Source organism: Tauraco erythrolophus, chromosome 4, assembly GCF_009769465.1.
Source record: "Tauraco erythrolophus isolate bTauEry1 chromosome 4, bTauEry1.pri, whole genome shotgun sequence".
Lineage (NCBI taxonomy): Eukaryota > Metazoa > Chordata > Aves > Musophagiformes > Musophagidae > Tauraco > Tauraco erythrolophus.
The window spans coordinates 85,172,744-85,192,153 of NC_141468.1; the positions used below are offsets into that span (position 1 = coordinate 85,172,744).

The 19,410-nt window shown below is 39.1% G+C and overlaps 1 protein-coding gene across 9 annotated transcripts in view; it reads left to right on the forward strand.

Annotated features, from left to right (window-relative positions):
• ERC1 (ELKS/RAB6-interacting/CAST family member 1) overlaps positions 1-19,410 on the forward strand; it is a 278,996-nt gene that overhangs the window by 238,923 nt on the left and 20,663 nt on the right. For 6 of the 9 annotated variants that reach the window (XM_086610616.1, XM_086610613.1, XM_086610615.1 and 3 more), the window contains one exon: positions 11,517-11,618. In XM_086610616.1, the coding sequence (XP_086466742.1) occupies positions 11,517-11,618 (102 nt within the window). Of the gene's footprint in view, positions 1-11,516; positions 11,619-13,211; positions 13,239-19,410 lie in introns of those variants that run through there. The other 3 variants (XM_086610621.1, XM_086610620.1, XM_086610619.1) reach the window with 1 other exon arrangement.

A 19,410-nucleotide genomic window follows, 5' to 3' on the forward strand; every position in this document is an offset into this window, starting at 1 on the left:
GCCATTTTATTAGGGGTATTATTCTCTTTGAGCACAACTTTACAGTCCCAGAACTTAGTCTTTTGTTCTCTTTCTTTCTGTTTACCACCAATTCCTGTCTCCCTTAGTATGAATGCAAATATTTCCTGTAGTTGAGTAAACAAAAAATAAATGGAGCTCTCACAGCTGACTCCAGCCAAGTTCTTCGTAGGATCTGAACAACCTAGGTATCTCTTGGTTTTATAGTGGTTTTTTATTTGTGGGGGGGAAACGTTAACTTTTTTCAAACATTCAGTTTCACTGTTGTACCACACTTAATGCTTTTAGTAGTTTAAGAAATGACTCTTCTCACTTTTCCACATTAACCTGAAATGTAACTGTAATTTCTGATACCAAGCCAGCTAACCCTTCATCTCCAAAACACTAGTAGATATAACCTTGGCTTCACCTCAGTTATTACAGCTAGCAACCCAAAGTTCTGCCAACTGCTGACATTAATGGTGTTGAAAAAATAATAAAAGCAATATAGTGATCCTTAAGAACACCCGCATACACAAGTTGTTTAAAACTCGGAAGACTGCACAACTTTATTGGCTCTGCGGAAGTAATAAGTACTGTACCTTCTTGTTCTAGGGGTTTTTTTTATTCTTTTTTTTTTTTTTAAAGGGAAATATATTTATTTATACACACAGATCTTAATTTTGTGCACCTTTCAGGTCTCTTCCATATCTCATAGACAGACCTGCAAGATGCCAGTGTGTTCTTCTGGACTGGAAAAAGAAGGATCCACAGATTTGGTGGGAAGGATCCACAAATTGGGAACTGCAGACTGAAACTGGATCCTTATTGTCCATCTCTATCCTTTTCTTCTCTATCAGATGACGAAAAGATTTCTTGATGTCCCTTCCTGCTCTCTTCCTTCCTTTCTGATTACCAAAACTAGCTAGTCCTCCTCCATTGTCAGCCATCAGTCTTGAGGGCTTAAAAAAATATGAAGGCTTCCTTGTTTCCTCCTAGGTCTTCTAGTTGCAAATAAATCAGTTGAGGTTGCCCCTGTCATTCTATTCATTCATCTCTACTTCTTCCTCTGCTTTGTCAGGGCTCTTTAACATGTGGCATCACCTATCTAAGTGTAATGACTTTGCAGTAAAAGGATCGTTAAGGAAAGAACACTGGAGTTATGACGGGCTGCTCTTTGATCTTGTTCCACAAACTTTTTTCTTGTGGTGGTTCTATAGCAGAGATGGAATTTTCAAAGATTTTTGTCTAAGCTTTACAGCGTGCTTTATGATGCCCGTTGGGTGGGCCTCTGCTCGTATCCAAATGCTTCGTATAATGTAAATCACAGAAAGACAGCAGATTAGGAATAGAGCAGGCAAGGACAGGAATACTGTCTGAAATGAAGATACCTTAGAGAAATTCATATTACCAAACTGGCACGTGTCTACATATTGTGTGCTGTGAATTTTGCGGAGAGGAAGACAACTCATTTCCTTGGTAAGAATAATTTTGGCCCAAATACAGTAGAAAAGCTGAATGTTTCTTCCATCTTTCCAGCTAGTACTGTTATCTGAGCTTTGATGCAGACTAAATAAGAAAAATCACCCTCTGCAGGAAGAAAAAGAAAAGTTTTGGGAGATTCAGGTTGGATGTTAGGAAGTATTTCTTCTCTGAAAGGGTTGTCAGCCACTGGAATAGGCTGCCCAGGGAGGTGGTTGAGTCCCCATCCCTGGATGTGTTTAAGAATAGGCTGGATGATCTACTTAGGGATATGGTTTAATGGGGATTAGGGACAGTTGGACTGGATGATCTCTAAGGTCTTTTCCAACCTAGAAATCTATGAAATCTATGAAAAAAAAAAAAAGTCTTGGTCCATTGTGATTCCTCTTGCTTGTGTACAGTGTGCAAGAGCAGGCAGATGGACAGGAATCATCGGTCCAACTCCGCATTGCACATGTGCTGCTGTGTGCTGGGGCAGGAATCCTGCCTCTGTGGACCAAACACAGGGACAGTGTAGATGGACAGGAATCCCGTGTCTGCAGACCACACGCACAGATGGTGCGGATGGACAGGAATGTGATGTCTGTGTGCTTGTACGAGTCTTGTGAGGCAAGGCTCTTCTGTGGCGATGTCAACCCTCACAATTGGCTGTACAGAGAAAATTCTTAGCTTTAATTTCATTCGGGATAGCAAAGCTGTTGGTTGTCGAAGGAAATGCCCTTCCAGCTCTCCCCTCCAGCAGTTATTGTGGAGGGTTTTGCCTAGATTCAAAGATGAAAGTGAGGCAGAAAAAGAATAATACTGGTTTTCTTTTTCTTTTTTTATACGCAACAGCTTTTAAAATTAATTTCAGAACAAGCATAAATAGTCTTGAGGTTTTGGTGTGTTTTTTTAAGAAGTTGCTATCAACACTGTTTATATCAAGTAGACACAGACACATTGATGTACACACCCAGAGCTGGGTTCTGGGCGGTTACAGACAGTCTGTGTTGAGATGATACTGAGCAGCTCACATCACTTTAGCATCTAGGAATTCGTATCTGTACAGAACTACTTTTTTTGCCAAGAACAGCATGTATAGATGGGGGTTGGTATTTACAACTCTTTGAAGCTGCAGGCAAATGCAGTTGAAGGTGGGGAGTCATACAACAATAAAAATACATAAGCCTTAAAGAGGTAAAAATGCTGGTGTATACCTTACAAAAATAAAAATAGCTGGAGAAAAGAATGCTGTTACTGTATTTGTTATAATGACACAGTCACAATAGACCAAGATTTGAAAAATTCTGAATGATATCAACTAGGAAAGGTATATATAGATGTATACATGAGCAGATTGCCTACCAATGACTTTGTCGAAGCAGGGGATCGCGACTAGGTTTGAGTAATGAGGATCACGACGAAGACTGGTACTTCATTTCACACTATTAGAGAAGTAGCATTTCACTTTTGTGTTCAAGTGAGTTGCCCTTGATGGTGTGTGTCAAAGTAGGTTAAAGAGACTAAATAAACTGTATATATTAAACATTCGGCAGACACATGAAGTAAACAGGAGAGGCTTGCTGCTGTGAGAATTTGTTGCAATTCAGCCTCTAAGAATCTTAAAGAAAGGCATGGAGTGTGGTATCAGAAAACTCCACTTTTGTGCAACATTTAATGCAAGCATATACTGAGCGACTACATCCAAACTCTTACAACTTGAACAAAACATGCTAGTTTGGACCAGCTTTTCTCCTAAGTCCTCCAAAGAAGAGCTTAAATGACAGCTCTGTCCATCTGCTTGGCTGAGTTGTAGTTCCAAGTAACTTTTCAATTTGTTTACCATTTTTCACCAAATTTGACAGAGAGAAAGAAGTCTCAAAGATCATGTAACTTATAGTAACTTAATTAACATCCACAGCTGGGTAGAGGAGAAAAAAACCCAAAGAGGTGCTCTCACACCGGGAAAGGCAAGAAGAATCAAGCTGCGATGTATTTTGTTTGGCTGTAGCATATGCATATGGCTGGCCATTCAGAACATACGTACTTTCACACTGGTCCCAGTTGACTCTTGCCTGGAGACACCATGGGGGAGGTGGGCTGGAGAAAGAGATTATTATAGGGTTGAAGGCCATGCTTAGAGGATGTAGGATACAAATCCAAAGCACGCAGATTTCATTAGCCGACATAAAACGGGTAATAAAGTGGACTCCTGTGCTCTTGAAGGGTAGCCATGCTGTCTGCAAAAGAAATCAGTTCTTAACTGATGAAAGAAGTAACGAAGACGGCACAATAGAAGGAGAATGGATGTAGCAGCATGATTTAGCAAAAACCGGTTGCTGTTTAGCTAATTTAAATAAATGAGTCTCTTCTGCTTTCAGGGCATGTGGCAGGAAAGGATACTGATCTGACATTCCCTGGCAGGAAATCCTGCAGTAAGGCCCTTCTTCTCTGCCAGAGCGTGGGACTGAGATGAGACTTGCCTTAACGAAGTGCACCATAGAATCACAGAATGGTTAGGGTTGGAAGGGACCTCGAAGATCATCCAGTTCCAACCCCCCTGCCATGGGCAGGGCGAGCTCGTGAAAAACATACTTACCTGCTTGCTTTAATCCTAAAGTATAGAGGTTTTATATGCTCACGACTGGAAGGTGAATATAACCAGTTCTCTTATTTCATCTTAAGAATTAAAGCAGCAGCTCGTTTTGCTTGCTGTTGCTGTCTTCAGATCAATTTCAGTAAATAATTTCTTTGGTTTTGTGTAGCGTGAGGGATCCAGGATTCTTTGAGGATGTTGTCACAGGATACGGTTTGTCCTTTTCATTGTGCCTGAAGGTTTTTTTGATGCATAGGCCACCCAGTCACTATAAATCAGGTTTACAATATGGTGGTCAACGTTCTCAGACTCCAGCCCTTGTTCAGACGTCTTTGAGGCACAGGAAAACGTACCTTCCTGAGCTTTCTGCTGAAGACCCTTACATGTGGTGGAAAGATGCCAAAGAACTAAGGTACTTGGTTTGCTCCTGAGTAGTTAACCATGAGAGAAGGAGAGATTTAAAAAAAAAAAAAAATATTTTTTTTTTCGGTTTCCTTTTAAACCTGGAACTGGGCAGATTCCAGCTCTTGTGAAGCAAATAATTGAGAAAGGCAGTTCTGTTACCACTGATCAGTCAGTCTTAAACACAGCTTGAAGTCTCTCTAGAGTACAAGAGAGCTAAAGGAACATATACTGTAATGTTCATGTGGTATAACAGAATAAGGAATCCCAAACACAAGATCTGATTTGGATTGTCTTTTGTGTCGCTGGCTTGCTTTATACAGGAATCAGAGCAATAAATTGCAATAAACTTTGTCATCAGGCAAACCATAGTTATTTGTTCGTGTCCTAAGGAACTAATAAGGCTCTAAGAGACACATTCCTCTAAAGGAAAAATTTCAGTTCAAAGTTTGTTTTTTAAATCCATCCACTTATATCTCCATGTGTCAAGCCTTGGAGAGAACTTCAGATCTAAATAATCTGCCTCTTTTAGCTTAGTTCAAAGGTTTTTTGAATAGGAATTCTCCAGAATGAAGTTTCTGGGTAATTATCGCATGCAGAGAGATTAACAGAAAAATGAAATCATTAAGCACAGAAATTAACCAGGCTGATAAATTCTTTCATTTTATAATGTAACGTTTTTGTAACGTTGCCAAGAGTTGATGCAAAAGCCTCTGTCTCAGGTAGAATCCGTGTTAAATCCTGCAGGCTTTGACAAAGCCCAGCAGCTGCACGCTGCACGTGCTCTTCGTTGGACTGACAAACACACAGACTCCAGGACGTACAGAACCACAGGAGTGGTTTTCATTTGTATGCAGCAGAACATTGTGTTTGTTTGCTGCTGATAGAGGAATCTCAGCTGCTAATCTTAAACATAGCCAAAAGGAATAAAGATGCATCTTTTAGACCTTACAAACAAAAATGACAACTCAGCAAGTGCCATCTTTTTACAAATTTGAAAAACGTCTCCCAGATGATTAAATATCATGAATGGGAAGGAGGCAAAGAGTAAAATACTTGACATGGTCTTTCAGAGACTCTGTGCTCAAGGTAGGTGTACGCTCAAGGTAGGTGTAGATATACTCAGGGTAGTTACGCAGGGAATTGCATTCTAATAACAAGTGAGGAGGGATTATTTTATCTATGTTTCTGACAGCCAGATTCCAGCAGAGAGCTGGTTGGATGTTTACAGAGAACACGGCTCGCTGTGTGTTCTCAGCAAATGGAAAAGGGCTATCTGAAAGTCTTTGCAAGAACGTAATTATCAGAGATACCGAATTTGGCTCATCAGTAGAAAAAAAAAAAATTTGCTTGAGTTTCTCCATTATATTTCTATGTTAGTGGCAAAAAGGTTTCTAAACCACTTCATTTGCATGTGTGTGCTTCCAGTGAAACATTCAACTCTGAAATGGGATGACTCCTTTAACTCCCTGACACACTGTCTCCGACACATACCCATTTGTCGCAAGAATAGGCATTATATTAATGATTACTTAATGTGGGGCTTTTAAAACTCTGCATTAAAGGATTTATAAAGCTTGTTTAGACTGGTTAGCAAAGCCAGAAATTACCCTAATCAAATATTTTACAAAAAAAAATGAGGAAGTAGTCACTGATGTCATGGCTTGCACTGTGTTGCATGGTGGAGAAACAGATTTGATGTGGACTCTTTGAATAAGTTACTGCAATGAGAGTATGAAGCAGACTAGATTAATATGGAAAATGCATAGCTTATGGGCTAGGATCTGCTGTTTGTTAGAGGTCTCAGCTAGAGATACAGAAACGTGTGATTCCCACGAATAAAGCTTGGTTTCAAAAACTTGCCAGGGTAATGGTTACCAGAACGCTAGCTGTCCTGCAGAAATGCTTAAGAACGGTATGTATTCTCATCATAACACACAACTTAGTGCAAGCTTTCAAGTAAAAACATTCTCTAAAATATATTATAAACAATGTCTGTAGTTAAATCTGTGAGTTTCAAATTTATATGTGGGATTCCACTATAAAGAGTTTGTCAGAACTGGACAGGACTCCTCTAGGTTTTCCCAGCTATTCCAGAACATGTCTCTGACTTTCCCCCCACTTCGTGGATCAGCATCAGTTCTGTTTTTTTTTCATGTAGTAATTTAACTGTGATAAAATCTATTAATTTGGTCTTTAGGGTGGAGGTGCACAAGCAAGCTACCAGTGTAGCCTGCAATGAACATAAAATAACTTACTCTTAGGAACCTATGGGTGAAAGTGTGTTTTGAAGCAGTACATCCATGAAGGAGGAACTTAGCGATTCTTAAAAAAAAAAAGTCACCATGACTACAGTTTTGGCAGCTAAAATATTATACTTGTGCTGTTTGGAATGCAAGTTTTCAGGTGTTGGCTGCATTAGAAGTGGACTACTCCATGGTAATTTCCTTGTTTACCCAAACATTTAGTGATTGCAGAATACAGGCAGAAGTAAACTATATGGTAACCAGAAAAATTGTAGTGAAAATAAAATTAAATTCCTGCAGGACCATGAAACAACGAAAAGAAAGAGAACATGTTTAAAAGAAGTGCTGAATCCAACCGTTCACATTTATGAAAGAAATTCTTTACATTGAGGGTAGTGAGGCACTGGAACAGGTTGCCCAGTGAAGTTGTGGCTGCCCCATCCCTGGAAGTGTTCAAGGCCGGGGTGGATGAGGCTTTGGGCAACCTGGTGTAGTGGAGGGTGTCCCTGCCCATGGCAAGGGAGGGTTGGAACTGGATGATCTTTGAGGTCCCTTCCAACCCTAACCATTCTATGATTAAAACAAGTTTATCTGTTTTTTTCTCCTGGTCCTTTTTTCTTTTACTGTAACTGCCTGCTGTAGCAAAGGATGGGGCAGAGGCGAGGGTTAAATAATGACGAGAAGCAAGAAGGACGTTAGCGTGTCAGAGAGGCAAAAGGACATTGAAGACATTCTGGGGGATGAAAAAGGGAGGGTGGGCAAGATCTGATTGATAGTACTAGAGTGTAGTCTGATATATAACTGGAGGAAGTTGGGTTTTTTGTATACAATACCCTCGCAAATGTTATGCTTTAGACCTGCGGTTCACAGACCCTGGTCTGCAGACCTCTTGTGGCAAGTTCTCCACGGTCATTCCCTGCTTTCAGTGAGGAGCTTGAGAGTGTGCCATGGCTCTTCAGTAGTTTTGAGGATTGACACTAGTCTAAAGGCTTTGGGACTGTTCTTCTGCATGGTGATTACTGGGAGACTGAAGAACGTTATTAAGGGCTTTGACAAGGTGTGGGGTTTTGGTGGAGAGGTGTGATTGGAGAGCTAGGAATGAGGTTATGAAATCTGTTCTGTCAAAAAGAAAAAAAGAAACCTTCTGGAAAAAGAAAAAATCAAGAAACCTATTGAGTTGTGGAGTTTTGTCTTGTTTTTTTCCTTCTAACATTTTATCTGCATGTGCATGAAGAAGGTACCTGTAACGGCACATGGTATTTTTTAAGCAAAATTTGGATCCAGCATCCAGTTCTTATCATCACTAGTTCTGCTTACAAGCTCTGGAGGTTTGAGACAAAAGCACTTCTGACACAACGGATTTGTCTGCACTGCTCGTTTATTTTCTCACAGGACATAGTGGTTCAACCACTTTGTTGTTCATACTTTTTACAGTGATGTAAAAATGTTTGCCCTAGGATCTGAGCCATAACCTCATAAGGTGGGAGAGGATTGTATAATAGCATCATGACAAAGCAGTTCAGGACTGCAGGATGTTGGAGTGGTTCCCCACAGTAAAATAAACATTTATTTTTTTTTAAATCATTGCAACAGCCATGTGCTCTAGAAATTTCCATCCTTTTAAACATTTTTTTTCTGGAGAGGAGCAATAGGAGAGAAACTGAGTTTGTGTATTTCCAGTTATTTTAACAATTTCTAATTAGAATTTTATCAGTTAGTATTCCAGTCCTAAGCAGAAGCTTTTTATTTCTGTTTGACATGAAGAGAAATAGAAAAATAGTATAATATTATATTATGTGTTATATTTGCAACACTACTTGGAATTTTAATGTTGAAAAATAATTTTTTGTGATATCCATCAGGAAATAAACTGCTTTTTTTGGATCACTTGATTTTTGCCTAATTCCAATGATACATGTGTGAATTAGTTCCTGTAGTGAAATCATAACGCTAGGTTTGATGTTTCCTTGCCAAGACTTGTGTATCACAAACATGTACTCTTAGATTTAACAGCGGAAGCAGTGGAAGGTCAGGTTGGATTACAGAAGGAACATAGAAAACGTCCTTCTAGGTGAACTGGTCCTGCATGATTGTCATCATCGGGATGCTGCAAAGATTTTTCTGGGTTAAAACGTTCAAAGGGCTGTAATGGAGCTAAGCAGCTCAATCATATTTAGCAGCTAGGAGGAATTTTGGGACTTGGCTCCCTCTTCTTTTGAAAACTCCAACCTTGATAGTTATAAAGTTATCTGAAGATGAAAAGCCCAAATAATAAGAATTGCAGCATATTTTAGATTGGAGTGGACCTCTGCATCCAACCACCTGCTGAGATCACCCCTTCCTAGAGGAGCTTGCTCAAGCCCTTGTCCAGTGGTGTTTTCTCCATCTGCAAGGATGGAGATGCCACAGCCTCTTGGCAGCCTGGTCTGGTGTTTGATCAGCCTCGTTAGAAAAGAATTTTTCTGATCTCTAATGAGAATTTTCTGTGTTCCAGTTTACATCCGTTGTCTCTTGTCCTGTCCCCTCCAGGAAGAGTGTGGCTTCGTCTTCTCTATTTCTTGTTATCAAGTAATTAAAGAAGCCTCCTGTTTTCCAGGCTAAACCAGCCCAGTTCTCCCAGCCTCTTCTCATACCTCCTGCCAAGTATTACTAGTAGGATGTTCTACTTGAAGTCAAGTGACAGAAGTACACAACCTCTTCAATTCCACTTCAGAATTTTGAGAGAGAGAGATGCTACGCTTTAAGGGTTTAGATCTTTGTATTCTTCCTTTCCTGTATTAGTGCTAACATACAGGTTTTTTTCATGCAGTGGCATAAAACGTGCTGCCTTTCTCTGGGAAGAGCCATTTTTTCCCTCAGATGAATTAATGTGCTCTACTAAGAGGCTGCTAAACTTCTGCTTTTTAATAGACTTTTTCACATACGTGCTGAAAGTAATGTAAGAAGTTATTATTTATTATCCAAACCAAAAATTGCCAAAGCAATGTGAAATCATTTAAAATGAGTAGCGCTCATTGCAAGAAGAAATTGTTAAAAAGCCAACCTTAAATATAATTAAATAATAAATATGGACAAAGCATCTTTACAATAAACTGGTTCAGTATTAATGTAGCAAGTGATTTATGAATGGTGAGTCAGACTTGGAATTCAAAACTTGTTTGACAAAACAGAGCAAGCAATATAAAGATTTTGTATGATTAAATTGCTTATTGCTTAAGCTCAATTTACTATTAACTTTCGTTAAATTAATCCAAAATAAAATCAAATCCAGATCCAAACCCTGGACCTTCTCTATAGTGATCTGAGTAGAGTCAAGTAGAATCTGCATTCTCTAGCCTCGAGATGCTCATTAAAATTAGAGTTTTCGGTGAGAAACCATTCAGTTATGAAGGGATGGAATCAACTGCTGGCATTTTTACAGTGAGCTTTGAGCCTTCATTCAAGACATTTAATTTTAGTGCATCTCCAATGATCTGATAGGTCCAGCTATACAAAATGTACTGTGCATCATAGCTAACATAGATCTGGCTAGCCTTTTTATTATTTTGGAATCCAAGGATTTCGCGAAGCTCAACATGGGGCTTTGTCTACCTTATGAGCTGGGAGAAGGACCGCCGTCACGTCGTTTTGGGTCTGCCCCAGGTGTGGGTGCTCGGTGACAGTGGCACCCAGATAAGTTGAAGTAACCCAGCTCTCTTGTAGTCCCCTCTAGGCTACTCCTAGACCGTCATCGCCACCTGAATGGTCCTTCAAATGGCCCATGGCAGGGGGGTTGCATGGAACTAGATGATCTTTGAGGTCCCTTCCAACCCAAACCATTCTATGATTCTAAGCCCTGCTGGGGAGGTGGGACATTTTGCCCAGGTGGATTTCTTTCCTTGTGTGTGTGTGTGTGTGTTTGTAGGTGCTTGGGGACCTCATTTCAGGATAGTATGTTAAAAGGACTTTATCTCTCTAAGACTGTCCTTTGCAGACAGAGTCATGTAGTATATTTTAATGTTCATTGCAATTGCTTACCTAGAATGGTAATGTTAAGGTAAGGTATTCCATTTATTCTTACACAATTTAGTTTATATTCTGTGTTTTAAAAAATTTTATATCCTCTGGATCTTGACATTTCCTGAGAAGTTCAAGAAAAGCTAAGAACAAGCTAAGAAACTTGATTCATATTTTGTTAATTCCTTGCTTGACTGTATGCAGTTTGTAATTTCATACATCTTTATTATGTCATCTTTTCTTTCCAAAGACTTATTTATTAACTTTTTAATTTCCTCACAGGAAGGCTTTTCTATAATTCACGTTTTTCTGAGCAGTCTCAGGATTTTCCTACTCTTTGGTGTATCAGTTGAAAACTGATTGCATATTGAAACTGGGTGGACTTCTTAAGTAATAAGCAATGTTCAGTGTTCCTATTTTCAGCTTGCTTGCTCTTTTTTTTTTTAACCAATTTCTTTTTTGTTTGGTTTGTTTTTTTAACTGACTTAGGCACATCTAACTGACGTTTTGATTAAATTGTTCTCCAAATTGGTGTTTGAACCTTAATCCCAAGGTTCCATAAGAAGAAATTTCTTCTTTCTCGTGTTTCTTTGTACACACAAGGTTTAGTGGGTACAAGTCAGATGAGCCAGTTAATTGCAAAACGAACTTAGGCTCAAAGTGAAGCAGTTGGAATGTGTCTCAGTTTTTACCAACCCTCTATAGTAAATCCTACTAATGGATTTTGGACATAAAAGATAGCGTAAATACCCTGTTCCCGTTAGTCCCAAGGATCACATTGGAAGGCAGACTGAGTTTCTTCTTTTTTTCTTGAACAGACTCAGAACCGTATGAAGCTGATGGCTGACAACTATGAGGATGACCACCTCAAATCCTCATCCCATTCCAGTCAAACCAACCACAAGCCCTCCCCTGACCAGGTAATGTATCTCTCTTTTTCACTTTAGAAGTAATTTTTACTATGGGGGCTGATTATTTTGAGTTGTATGTAATTTTCCCTGACATGCTTGCAGTACCTTGGAACAAAAATAACATTCCAGAGCGCAGTTATGAAGCAGAAATGGATGTTGCTGTTGTGTCGGCTTCCTTGAAAACTCCTGAAATGTGAAGAAGCAGTTCCCAGTACCAAGCTGTTATTAAGTGGGTGGAGAAGAGGGGGCAGACAATGAAAGGGAAGAAAGAAACGTTACTCTCTTAAAATGCAAGACTGGAGTCCTGTCTGGCATATTCAGACTTCAGTAACTCAGGTTTACTGCTTGAGTGTGTGGACTGTCCAGGACTGTTTCTTGTCTGCAGTAGCAGGAAATCATGCTCCAGGATCAGCTTTCTGATCTATGGATTGCATACGAGCAGTTCCCTTCATTTCCCAGGAGGAAATCCTGGCCTCTGTGCCAAATGAGCACAGACTGCTCCCTCACAAACTCAATGGGCCGTGAACTGAAGGAAAATCAATTTACCGTCTCCAAGGCAGTGAGGAGCCTCCTGTGTCATTTGCAAAGCACAGCCGTGTGCTTGATGACTATCAGAGAGATTACCTGTTCCTTGGGTAGCACAGAAAATGCCATCATAATTGCATATCCCATGTTGTAATCTCATCTATTCCTGTGTAATTAAAATATTAACGATCATTAATCACTGCTTTGACAAAGTGAAGGAATGTTTGGCACTCCTCTTTGCCCTCTGGCTCGTCTAGAAATTGTTGAGATTTGAGAGAAGGCATCTCAATCTAGACCTTAAGCACCAGCCTAGTCATATGTAGAAATTATGAGTAAGGTACCAGAGGAAAATGGCAAAAAAAAAATTATATATTCACCTTGCAAAAATAGATCTTTAAAAATCTCTTTTCGTGTCTGTATCAGAAGTCAATAAGGGGTATATGCAAAGCAGAAAATCTGTTATTTTCAGAGCAACTTCCTTTTGCATCTTGTTTTAATATCCTCTTCCAGATGATAAGTAAAGAACTGTAAATTGACTGGCTTGAATTTTCTGCAATGTTTTTGGAAAATGCTGGTCTTACCTTCTTCAGGAGAGTGCAAATACTGCAAATTAAATAGCTTTCCTGATCTTGATTTGGAAGAAATGGTAGGATATCTGTAGTTTCTACACTGCAAGTCTATAGTGAAATGAAGCCATTTCCAGAATGTAACTGTAGTATATGCTTGCAGGTGAATGCAGCATAGCATTCACGGATGAAAGGAAAAGATAAAATGTAAAGAAAAGATAAAATATAAACATTTAAGGAAATTCTTGCAAGGGAGGGCAATCAGGAGGAGGGGGCAGGAGGAGGGTCTGACTGCCCTTTCCCTTTGCATAAGGGCATCGTAAAAGCTGACAAAGCCTACGAGAGAGCAAAAAAGGTGGTACCTCAAGGTAGCTCAGAATATTGCCTAAGGAATTAAACAATTTGTACTACTATTTGTACTTATGTATGTGCTTTAAATACTAACCGACTCTTTGTTTCGTTCCCATGCTGCTCTGGGGCTTTCCTCCCCTTGCCACCTCTGCACCCCTAGGATGAGGAGGAGGGTATTTGGGCATAACCACTCAGATGCTCTTAGCTCAGCCATTTTGTTCAGAACGGTGAGAATCAACTTTTCTTGCCAATAGAAAAGTTCCCAACAGCCACTCGCACGTCTCGCTCCCCGTGTGCTGCGTGAAACCTGGTTGTGCTCCTTCCCCCTTGCTTGCATGGTCTCTGCATGAGGGTGTTGCTCATGTGTTTATGTGTAGTTTGTAATTTTTCTGCTTCTAATCATCGTGTCTTTGTTTCATGATGTTGTGGGGAGAACTTTCCAGGGCATGTAATTGAGTTTCTATGCAAAGCAAACTCTTAATGCGATGGAGAGAACAGGAAATGTCCCTCGTATCATTTCTCATTGACTTCGTGGAGGAAATGTTTTCACTTGGATTCTTTTTCAGAGCAGTTTGCGCTGTAGCCAAATCTATGTGTGCTTTTTCGATTCTGGTTAGTAAAGAATTTGCTCAGAGATAATGTTCCCCCTGAAGATAATGTTCCTCCTGAAGGTTTCAAGCATGTTGAGATCTGCTCTGAGATTGCTGCCATGCATGCTGACCTAACTAGTCACAGATATTTATCAGCTCAGAATATATGATTCTTGATTTTGACTAAGAATATAAATTTTCTGTAAATTTGAAGGCAAAGAGGAATATCCCCTTAACCTTCCCTTTTTCCCCTCCCACCTGCCTCATTCTTTCAAAACAATGAGGGAGAAATTGGTAGCTGTTTGTCATTTAAAGTACATTTCATTTCTCTATGTCTGCATCCACAATTTTCTCTTTTCTGACGTCAAATTGTTCCCACAACACCCCCTATTTCCAGAAGAGAAGGCAATATACAGAGCAGAGCCCTTCTCCTCGTGCCTGTTCTCTAGCAAAGAAGAAAACATCCTTTACTGACCAGGAGCCTTGAAACAGAGCTACAAAAGTCAAATATCGATTACTAGGGTACCGTACTTAGGATTCATTTATGCCTTGTAGTATCAGTTTTAAAGCAGAATAAATTTATTTTAAGTACTTTAAGTATTTTAAAGGATTGAGATGCCATGACAGTATTTTAAAAACTTATAGAAAATCTTTCCTTTCTTTACTTATCCTTTTATGAAAAAATATTTCACGTTTTTCTCAGAATTTGATTTTTCCATGTCAGTTATAAACCTCAGTTAGAAACCTCTTCTGAGAATTTCTGTGGAAATTTTGGACCCTTGCATTTCTGAAGATTATGACTTTATATCAGATTTGTAAAACATTCATGAAAGAATAAGCTGCTCTCTCATCTCTTCGCACTTGCTCAATTAACGGCAGACTTGCATGTTTGTCTGACTGTATAGCTCAGATCCCTCTTGTCAAGTCAACCATCTGAAAAATTTAATCCAGCTCTGGCAAGTGTCGAACTTGAATTTCATGCCTTGGAATTTGAACTGAGAAAATCTCTTTAGTAGAAAAATCGATTCATTAATTTACAATCCCTGTTGATTTCACATTCTCTTTGAATCTCCTGCTCTTGCAATGGTTGTGTGTTAGTACGTGATCTTAAAAGTTTTAGAGATAATGCTTGTAAAGATCTGCTGAAGCACAGCAGTTAAACAGGAAAGATCAGGTAAGTAAATGATGAAAAGAACGGAGACGCTCACTATGAAGGTAGGAATAATTCTGATTTTCATTCTAGAGCAAACATGAAGGTTGTATAGAAAACACCAATAGCAAGATCTTTCTCTTTTCCTCTCCCATCTGCTGGTACATTTGTGAATGCAACTGTGCCAAGAGTATGCTTTATCTTAGTTTACTGAATTAATGGGTGGTTCAAATTAAATACAGCGTATCTCTCCACTTGAGAGATGCTGTACTTGAGGCATTTTCCTCAGGAAAGCATGTTGCAGAATATCCTGGTCAAAATAAAGAGGCAGCCAGCATCATTGCCTTACATGCGTCTCATCTTAGAAACATGTCAGCCTCAAGATTGTCTCACATACATCAACAGGGAGAGTATAAAGGTGGTTGGTGCCTCACAAGCCAGTTATTCCCAACAAAGGACGTGTTTTTACCATGATATTCCATGTATGGTCAAAAAAAAGTCCTTATTCTCTTCATAAAAGTGAAGATGTTATAAGTCACAGAGTCCCTAACCTGTATGTGTTAAATTAAATGTATGTATTACAATGATAAAAACGTGACTAATAGCGTAGAACTTGGTGATAATTTTGGGTTTTAAAGTTCCTTTAGGTCTGAGGACGTAGTCACCTCTGGTCAATACTGAAGATCAAATATGCACAATATCAAAATATGCACAATAGCAGACTGCGTTATTTTATTTTTATGTTTTGGAGTTTAGGCTTTTCCCCTCCAGCATTCTGGAATTGGCTGAATTTAATATTTAATTATGCTAGTTCTGTACACGACAGCATTATCAGATATAGCTCCCCTGAAATGGAGCACTGTTCAATGTAAATACCATCTTTCATCCCGAAGTAGTCTTTCCTAGCCTTTTTCTCTAGGCTCACTTCCTTGCTCTCTGAATTTCTTACAGCTCTCTTTATTCCCCAGATGGAGCTCCGTCCTCCTCTATATCCAAGTGTATTCCAGTGTGCTTTCTCAGAGGATGGCCCTTTGTCTTTCTCAAATGCTAAAATGGTCTGGCCAAGGCTTAATTAGTTATTATTCACTTTTATTAAAAATAATACGAGTTTACACTTACATATCTAATACAAATGAAAGGATATGTGTGTATGTGCATGTATATTCTTGTAAATATATAAAATATGTGGGGGAAAGAAGAAGCAAAACTTCCATACATAAACTTCCCAAGCTGCTCAGCTCATCTAGTTTTCCTGTGGGGCACGGCCGTGCTACCTAGGGCGTGAGAAAGTGCGTGTGCGTGGTTCGGAAATCTGCTTTGTTGGGTGGGTGTAGTGGGCATAGGATCACAAAAAACTTTTGGAAGAGTGAAAGACAGTCAAAGTAAAGGACACAGGGAAAAGCAAGGACAGAATAAAAGCGCTAAGGGCAAGAACAGAGGAAGAGCAAAATTGAAACGCTGAGAACGGAGAGATTTATTCTGGTATGTAATTTATACGTTAATGTATGTGCGTTTTTAAGTCTGCATGCCGTTGTGTAGGATTATTCTTCCCATCTTCCGTGCCTCTGGCTTGCTGTAGGAGTTGGAGCCTAGTAGATGCTGTCACTAGACAAGCTTTTGTGCTTATTCCATGGAAGCGTTTTCTATTAATGGTTGCCAAAAAATCCCGAAGTCACGGATATGCCTGCTAAGGAGTAACACATTTGAGTTTGCTGTGCTTGAATTCCAGGGAAAAAAAAAACTGCAAATTAGTTTTATGCTTATTAGAGTAACAGTGGAATGGTCAAAGAGCTAGCGTTGAACTGGTGTGCGTAAAAATAGGGATTTTTCAAGATGATGAAAATATTGGCACGTTCGTATTACTGTAAAAATTTTGCAAAACAAAAGGCCTCTTATTTGTGACCTTTTTCTTTAATAATTGAGTTTGACAAATTGTAACACAGAAGCAAAGTATTGTGAGTTGACTGCTGAAGACACTAGCATGGTCTAACACATATCTTCAGATTTTGGAGGTGATGTAAGTGGTGGAAAGAGCAGATAAGTCATAACAGGAAAATATTTGAATCATTTTTAAGGACTGAAAAAACAGTCAATTCAAGTAAATTTCATAGACTCCTTGTCAAAAATATTACAAATCATAATTTGCAGCATCACCAGATTACAGGTATACATTATCTACCAAAGGCTACATTTTTAATGTTGTAATTTCATTTTGCCGAGAGTTTTTCTATAGATAAGTCATCTAAAGCTAAGAACTCAGATAGAGGGAAGGTCATCGATATGAAGAATGCTGAATTAATTCAGTTTGAATTTTTTAATGATAGTTTCTCATCAAGAGCTTGTAGTATTCTAAAGGACATCTTCAATGAATATATTGTTTCCAAAAGAAGTCTCATTCTAAATAGTAATTTGTGGTTATTAAAGGGTATTGAATGAACTTTCTGTGTTACATTTATTAGGACAAAGGTATTAATCAGAATTAAAGAAAGAATGATAGAAGCAGTTAAATCTCATGGAGAAGTCGATGCTAGTAGATGTATGCAAAAAGCAACTGAATGCTCAAGGGTTGTAAGCCGTGTGTTTCTAACTTGTGTCTTCAGAGCAGTTTTGTCTCACCCCTGGGAATGCCCAGGATGAGTAGTCACAATTTCCTTTTTGTTTCTTTTGGAGGGGGACGTTGATTTGTGTCCATCTTACAGCTAAAAGGCAGTGCCCAACAAATGGACATCTCGTCAGGCAGCACACGTGGCTGCTAAATCCAGGGAAGTGGCAGAAGCAGATGACAGGAGTAGAGTAAGAGGGATAGAAATAATGACGTTGAAGGAGATAGGGCGAGATATCTCAGGACTTAATTTATCCTTTGCCACAGCTGTCAAACCTCGTGGACTTCTCTTTGAGATCACTGCAGAACTAAAAGTGTCTGTGTTTTGGGAAGTTTGAGAAGAATATTGATTTCACCGCCACCACCCCCTGCATTATTTGATGCTTGGATTAATATACTGATTGTTTTAGCAAAGTAAATACTTTATTCATGATGAGTTCCGTTTTCAAATGATTACACAGGCATTCATGCACTGCATAAATGTGATCTTTCTCTCAAAATGAGACACGTTTCATGCTTGCAGCATGTAGAGAGCTGCTTGTCCTACCGTCACGCTTATTTTAGGTTCTCAGTATTGTCACTTTAATACACTGTGATTTCAAAAGCTTCTCTATGGACATCTTTTAAAGAAATTAATTTTCAATATTATGAAAATGTCTTTTTAATTGTTAGATCATGCAGAATGGTCAAAAAAAACCCCAAGCTTTCCTGCCTGACTCTTATTACAATATAATTTACTGGACACAGTACCAGACCACGATTCAGAAGACAAATTCTTTCCTGGCATTGTCTCCAACCACTCACTTGTTCTCTTTCTCCCTGTCTCAAATTTTCTAATTGTAAAATGAGCTGAAGTTTTTGTAAAGTGGAAGTTCTGCTTGGGAAAAGCACTATGTAAGTGCTAGGTAATGTTATTGCATAGTATTCTAAAATAGTGTTGTTACAGTGATATGATGGTGATTCTAATACCTCATTTTGAATTTGTTCCCCAAATTATGTTAGATATGTATTTGATTCCATTTATCAATACTTTTTTTTTTCCAGGATCCTATTTCCTCCAAAAAAAAATAACCCATATGTTAAACATTTCAAGGAGCTGCCATTCCAACGTGCTGAACAAAGCTGTTCAGAGTGCTGCCTCTTCTTTTTCATTGTCTTTTGCCTTCTGAAGGGTCGTTTCTTCCTCTCTCTAAAAATCCACAAATTAGTTGTGTAGTATGTAATAATCTGGTTTAATACATCTGTTACACTTCTTGATTCAACACTGTGAAAGAATGTGTCTCACGCTTGGCTTAGAGACATACCCCATGCAAAATTGGAAGGCAGCAATATGAAATAATCTTACTTTATTTAAACGTTATCACTTGACCTGACTGAGAGATAAGATGCCAGATTTGTTTTGTCATACTGATGACAGCCAGGGCTCCTCACTCCCACTTCCCAGATGGGCAACCCTTTAGTAAGAGCTCTAATGTGATGCGCTCAACTAAGGTGATGCAACTAAGTTATCGTTACCAGGGCAGCACTTGGAATACAGTTGTCCTGCTTAATCACAGGACCTGCCTTCCATCCCTGCTTTTCTGGAGCCTTGCTTATGTGGGTGTTATCATTAATTATGAAACTGGAAGTCTCCGGTGCTGTCAGGCTCAGGCAAGGAGACACAAAGAGAGGGCATGGACTGACAATTACTGCTCTGAGGAAGTACAATTCAAAATCCTGATTTAGCTCTCATACGAGTATCTGGTTTTTTCAAGCCTTTTCAAGCTTTGTCTTTCTTCAGAGAATAACCTTTTCTCCTTTGGCTGTAACAACTCTGAACAATGGAAAGCTTTTTCTCTCTTTGGTGTAAATCACAATCCTGTTACAGTGGAGTGAACAACTTCAGTAATGCTGATATAAAACATTAAAATTAAGTTTAATGATTAATATTCTGCCATTCCAATTTGGAAACCATGCCTTTCCACCTTTTTTCTTATTCTGTACCCATACTGGCATGTCAGCTTTTACCCAGTAAGTA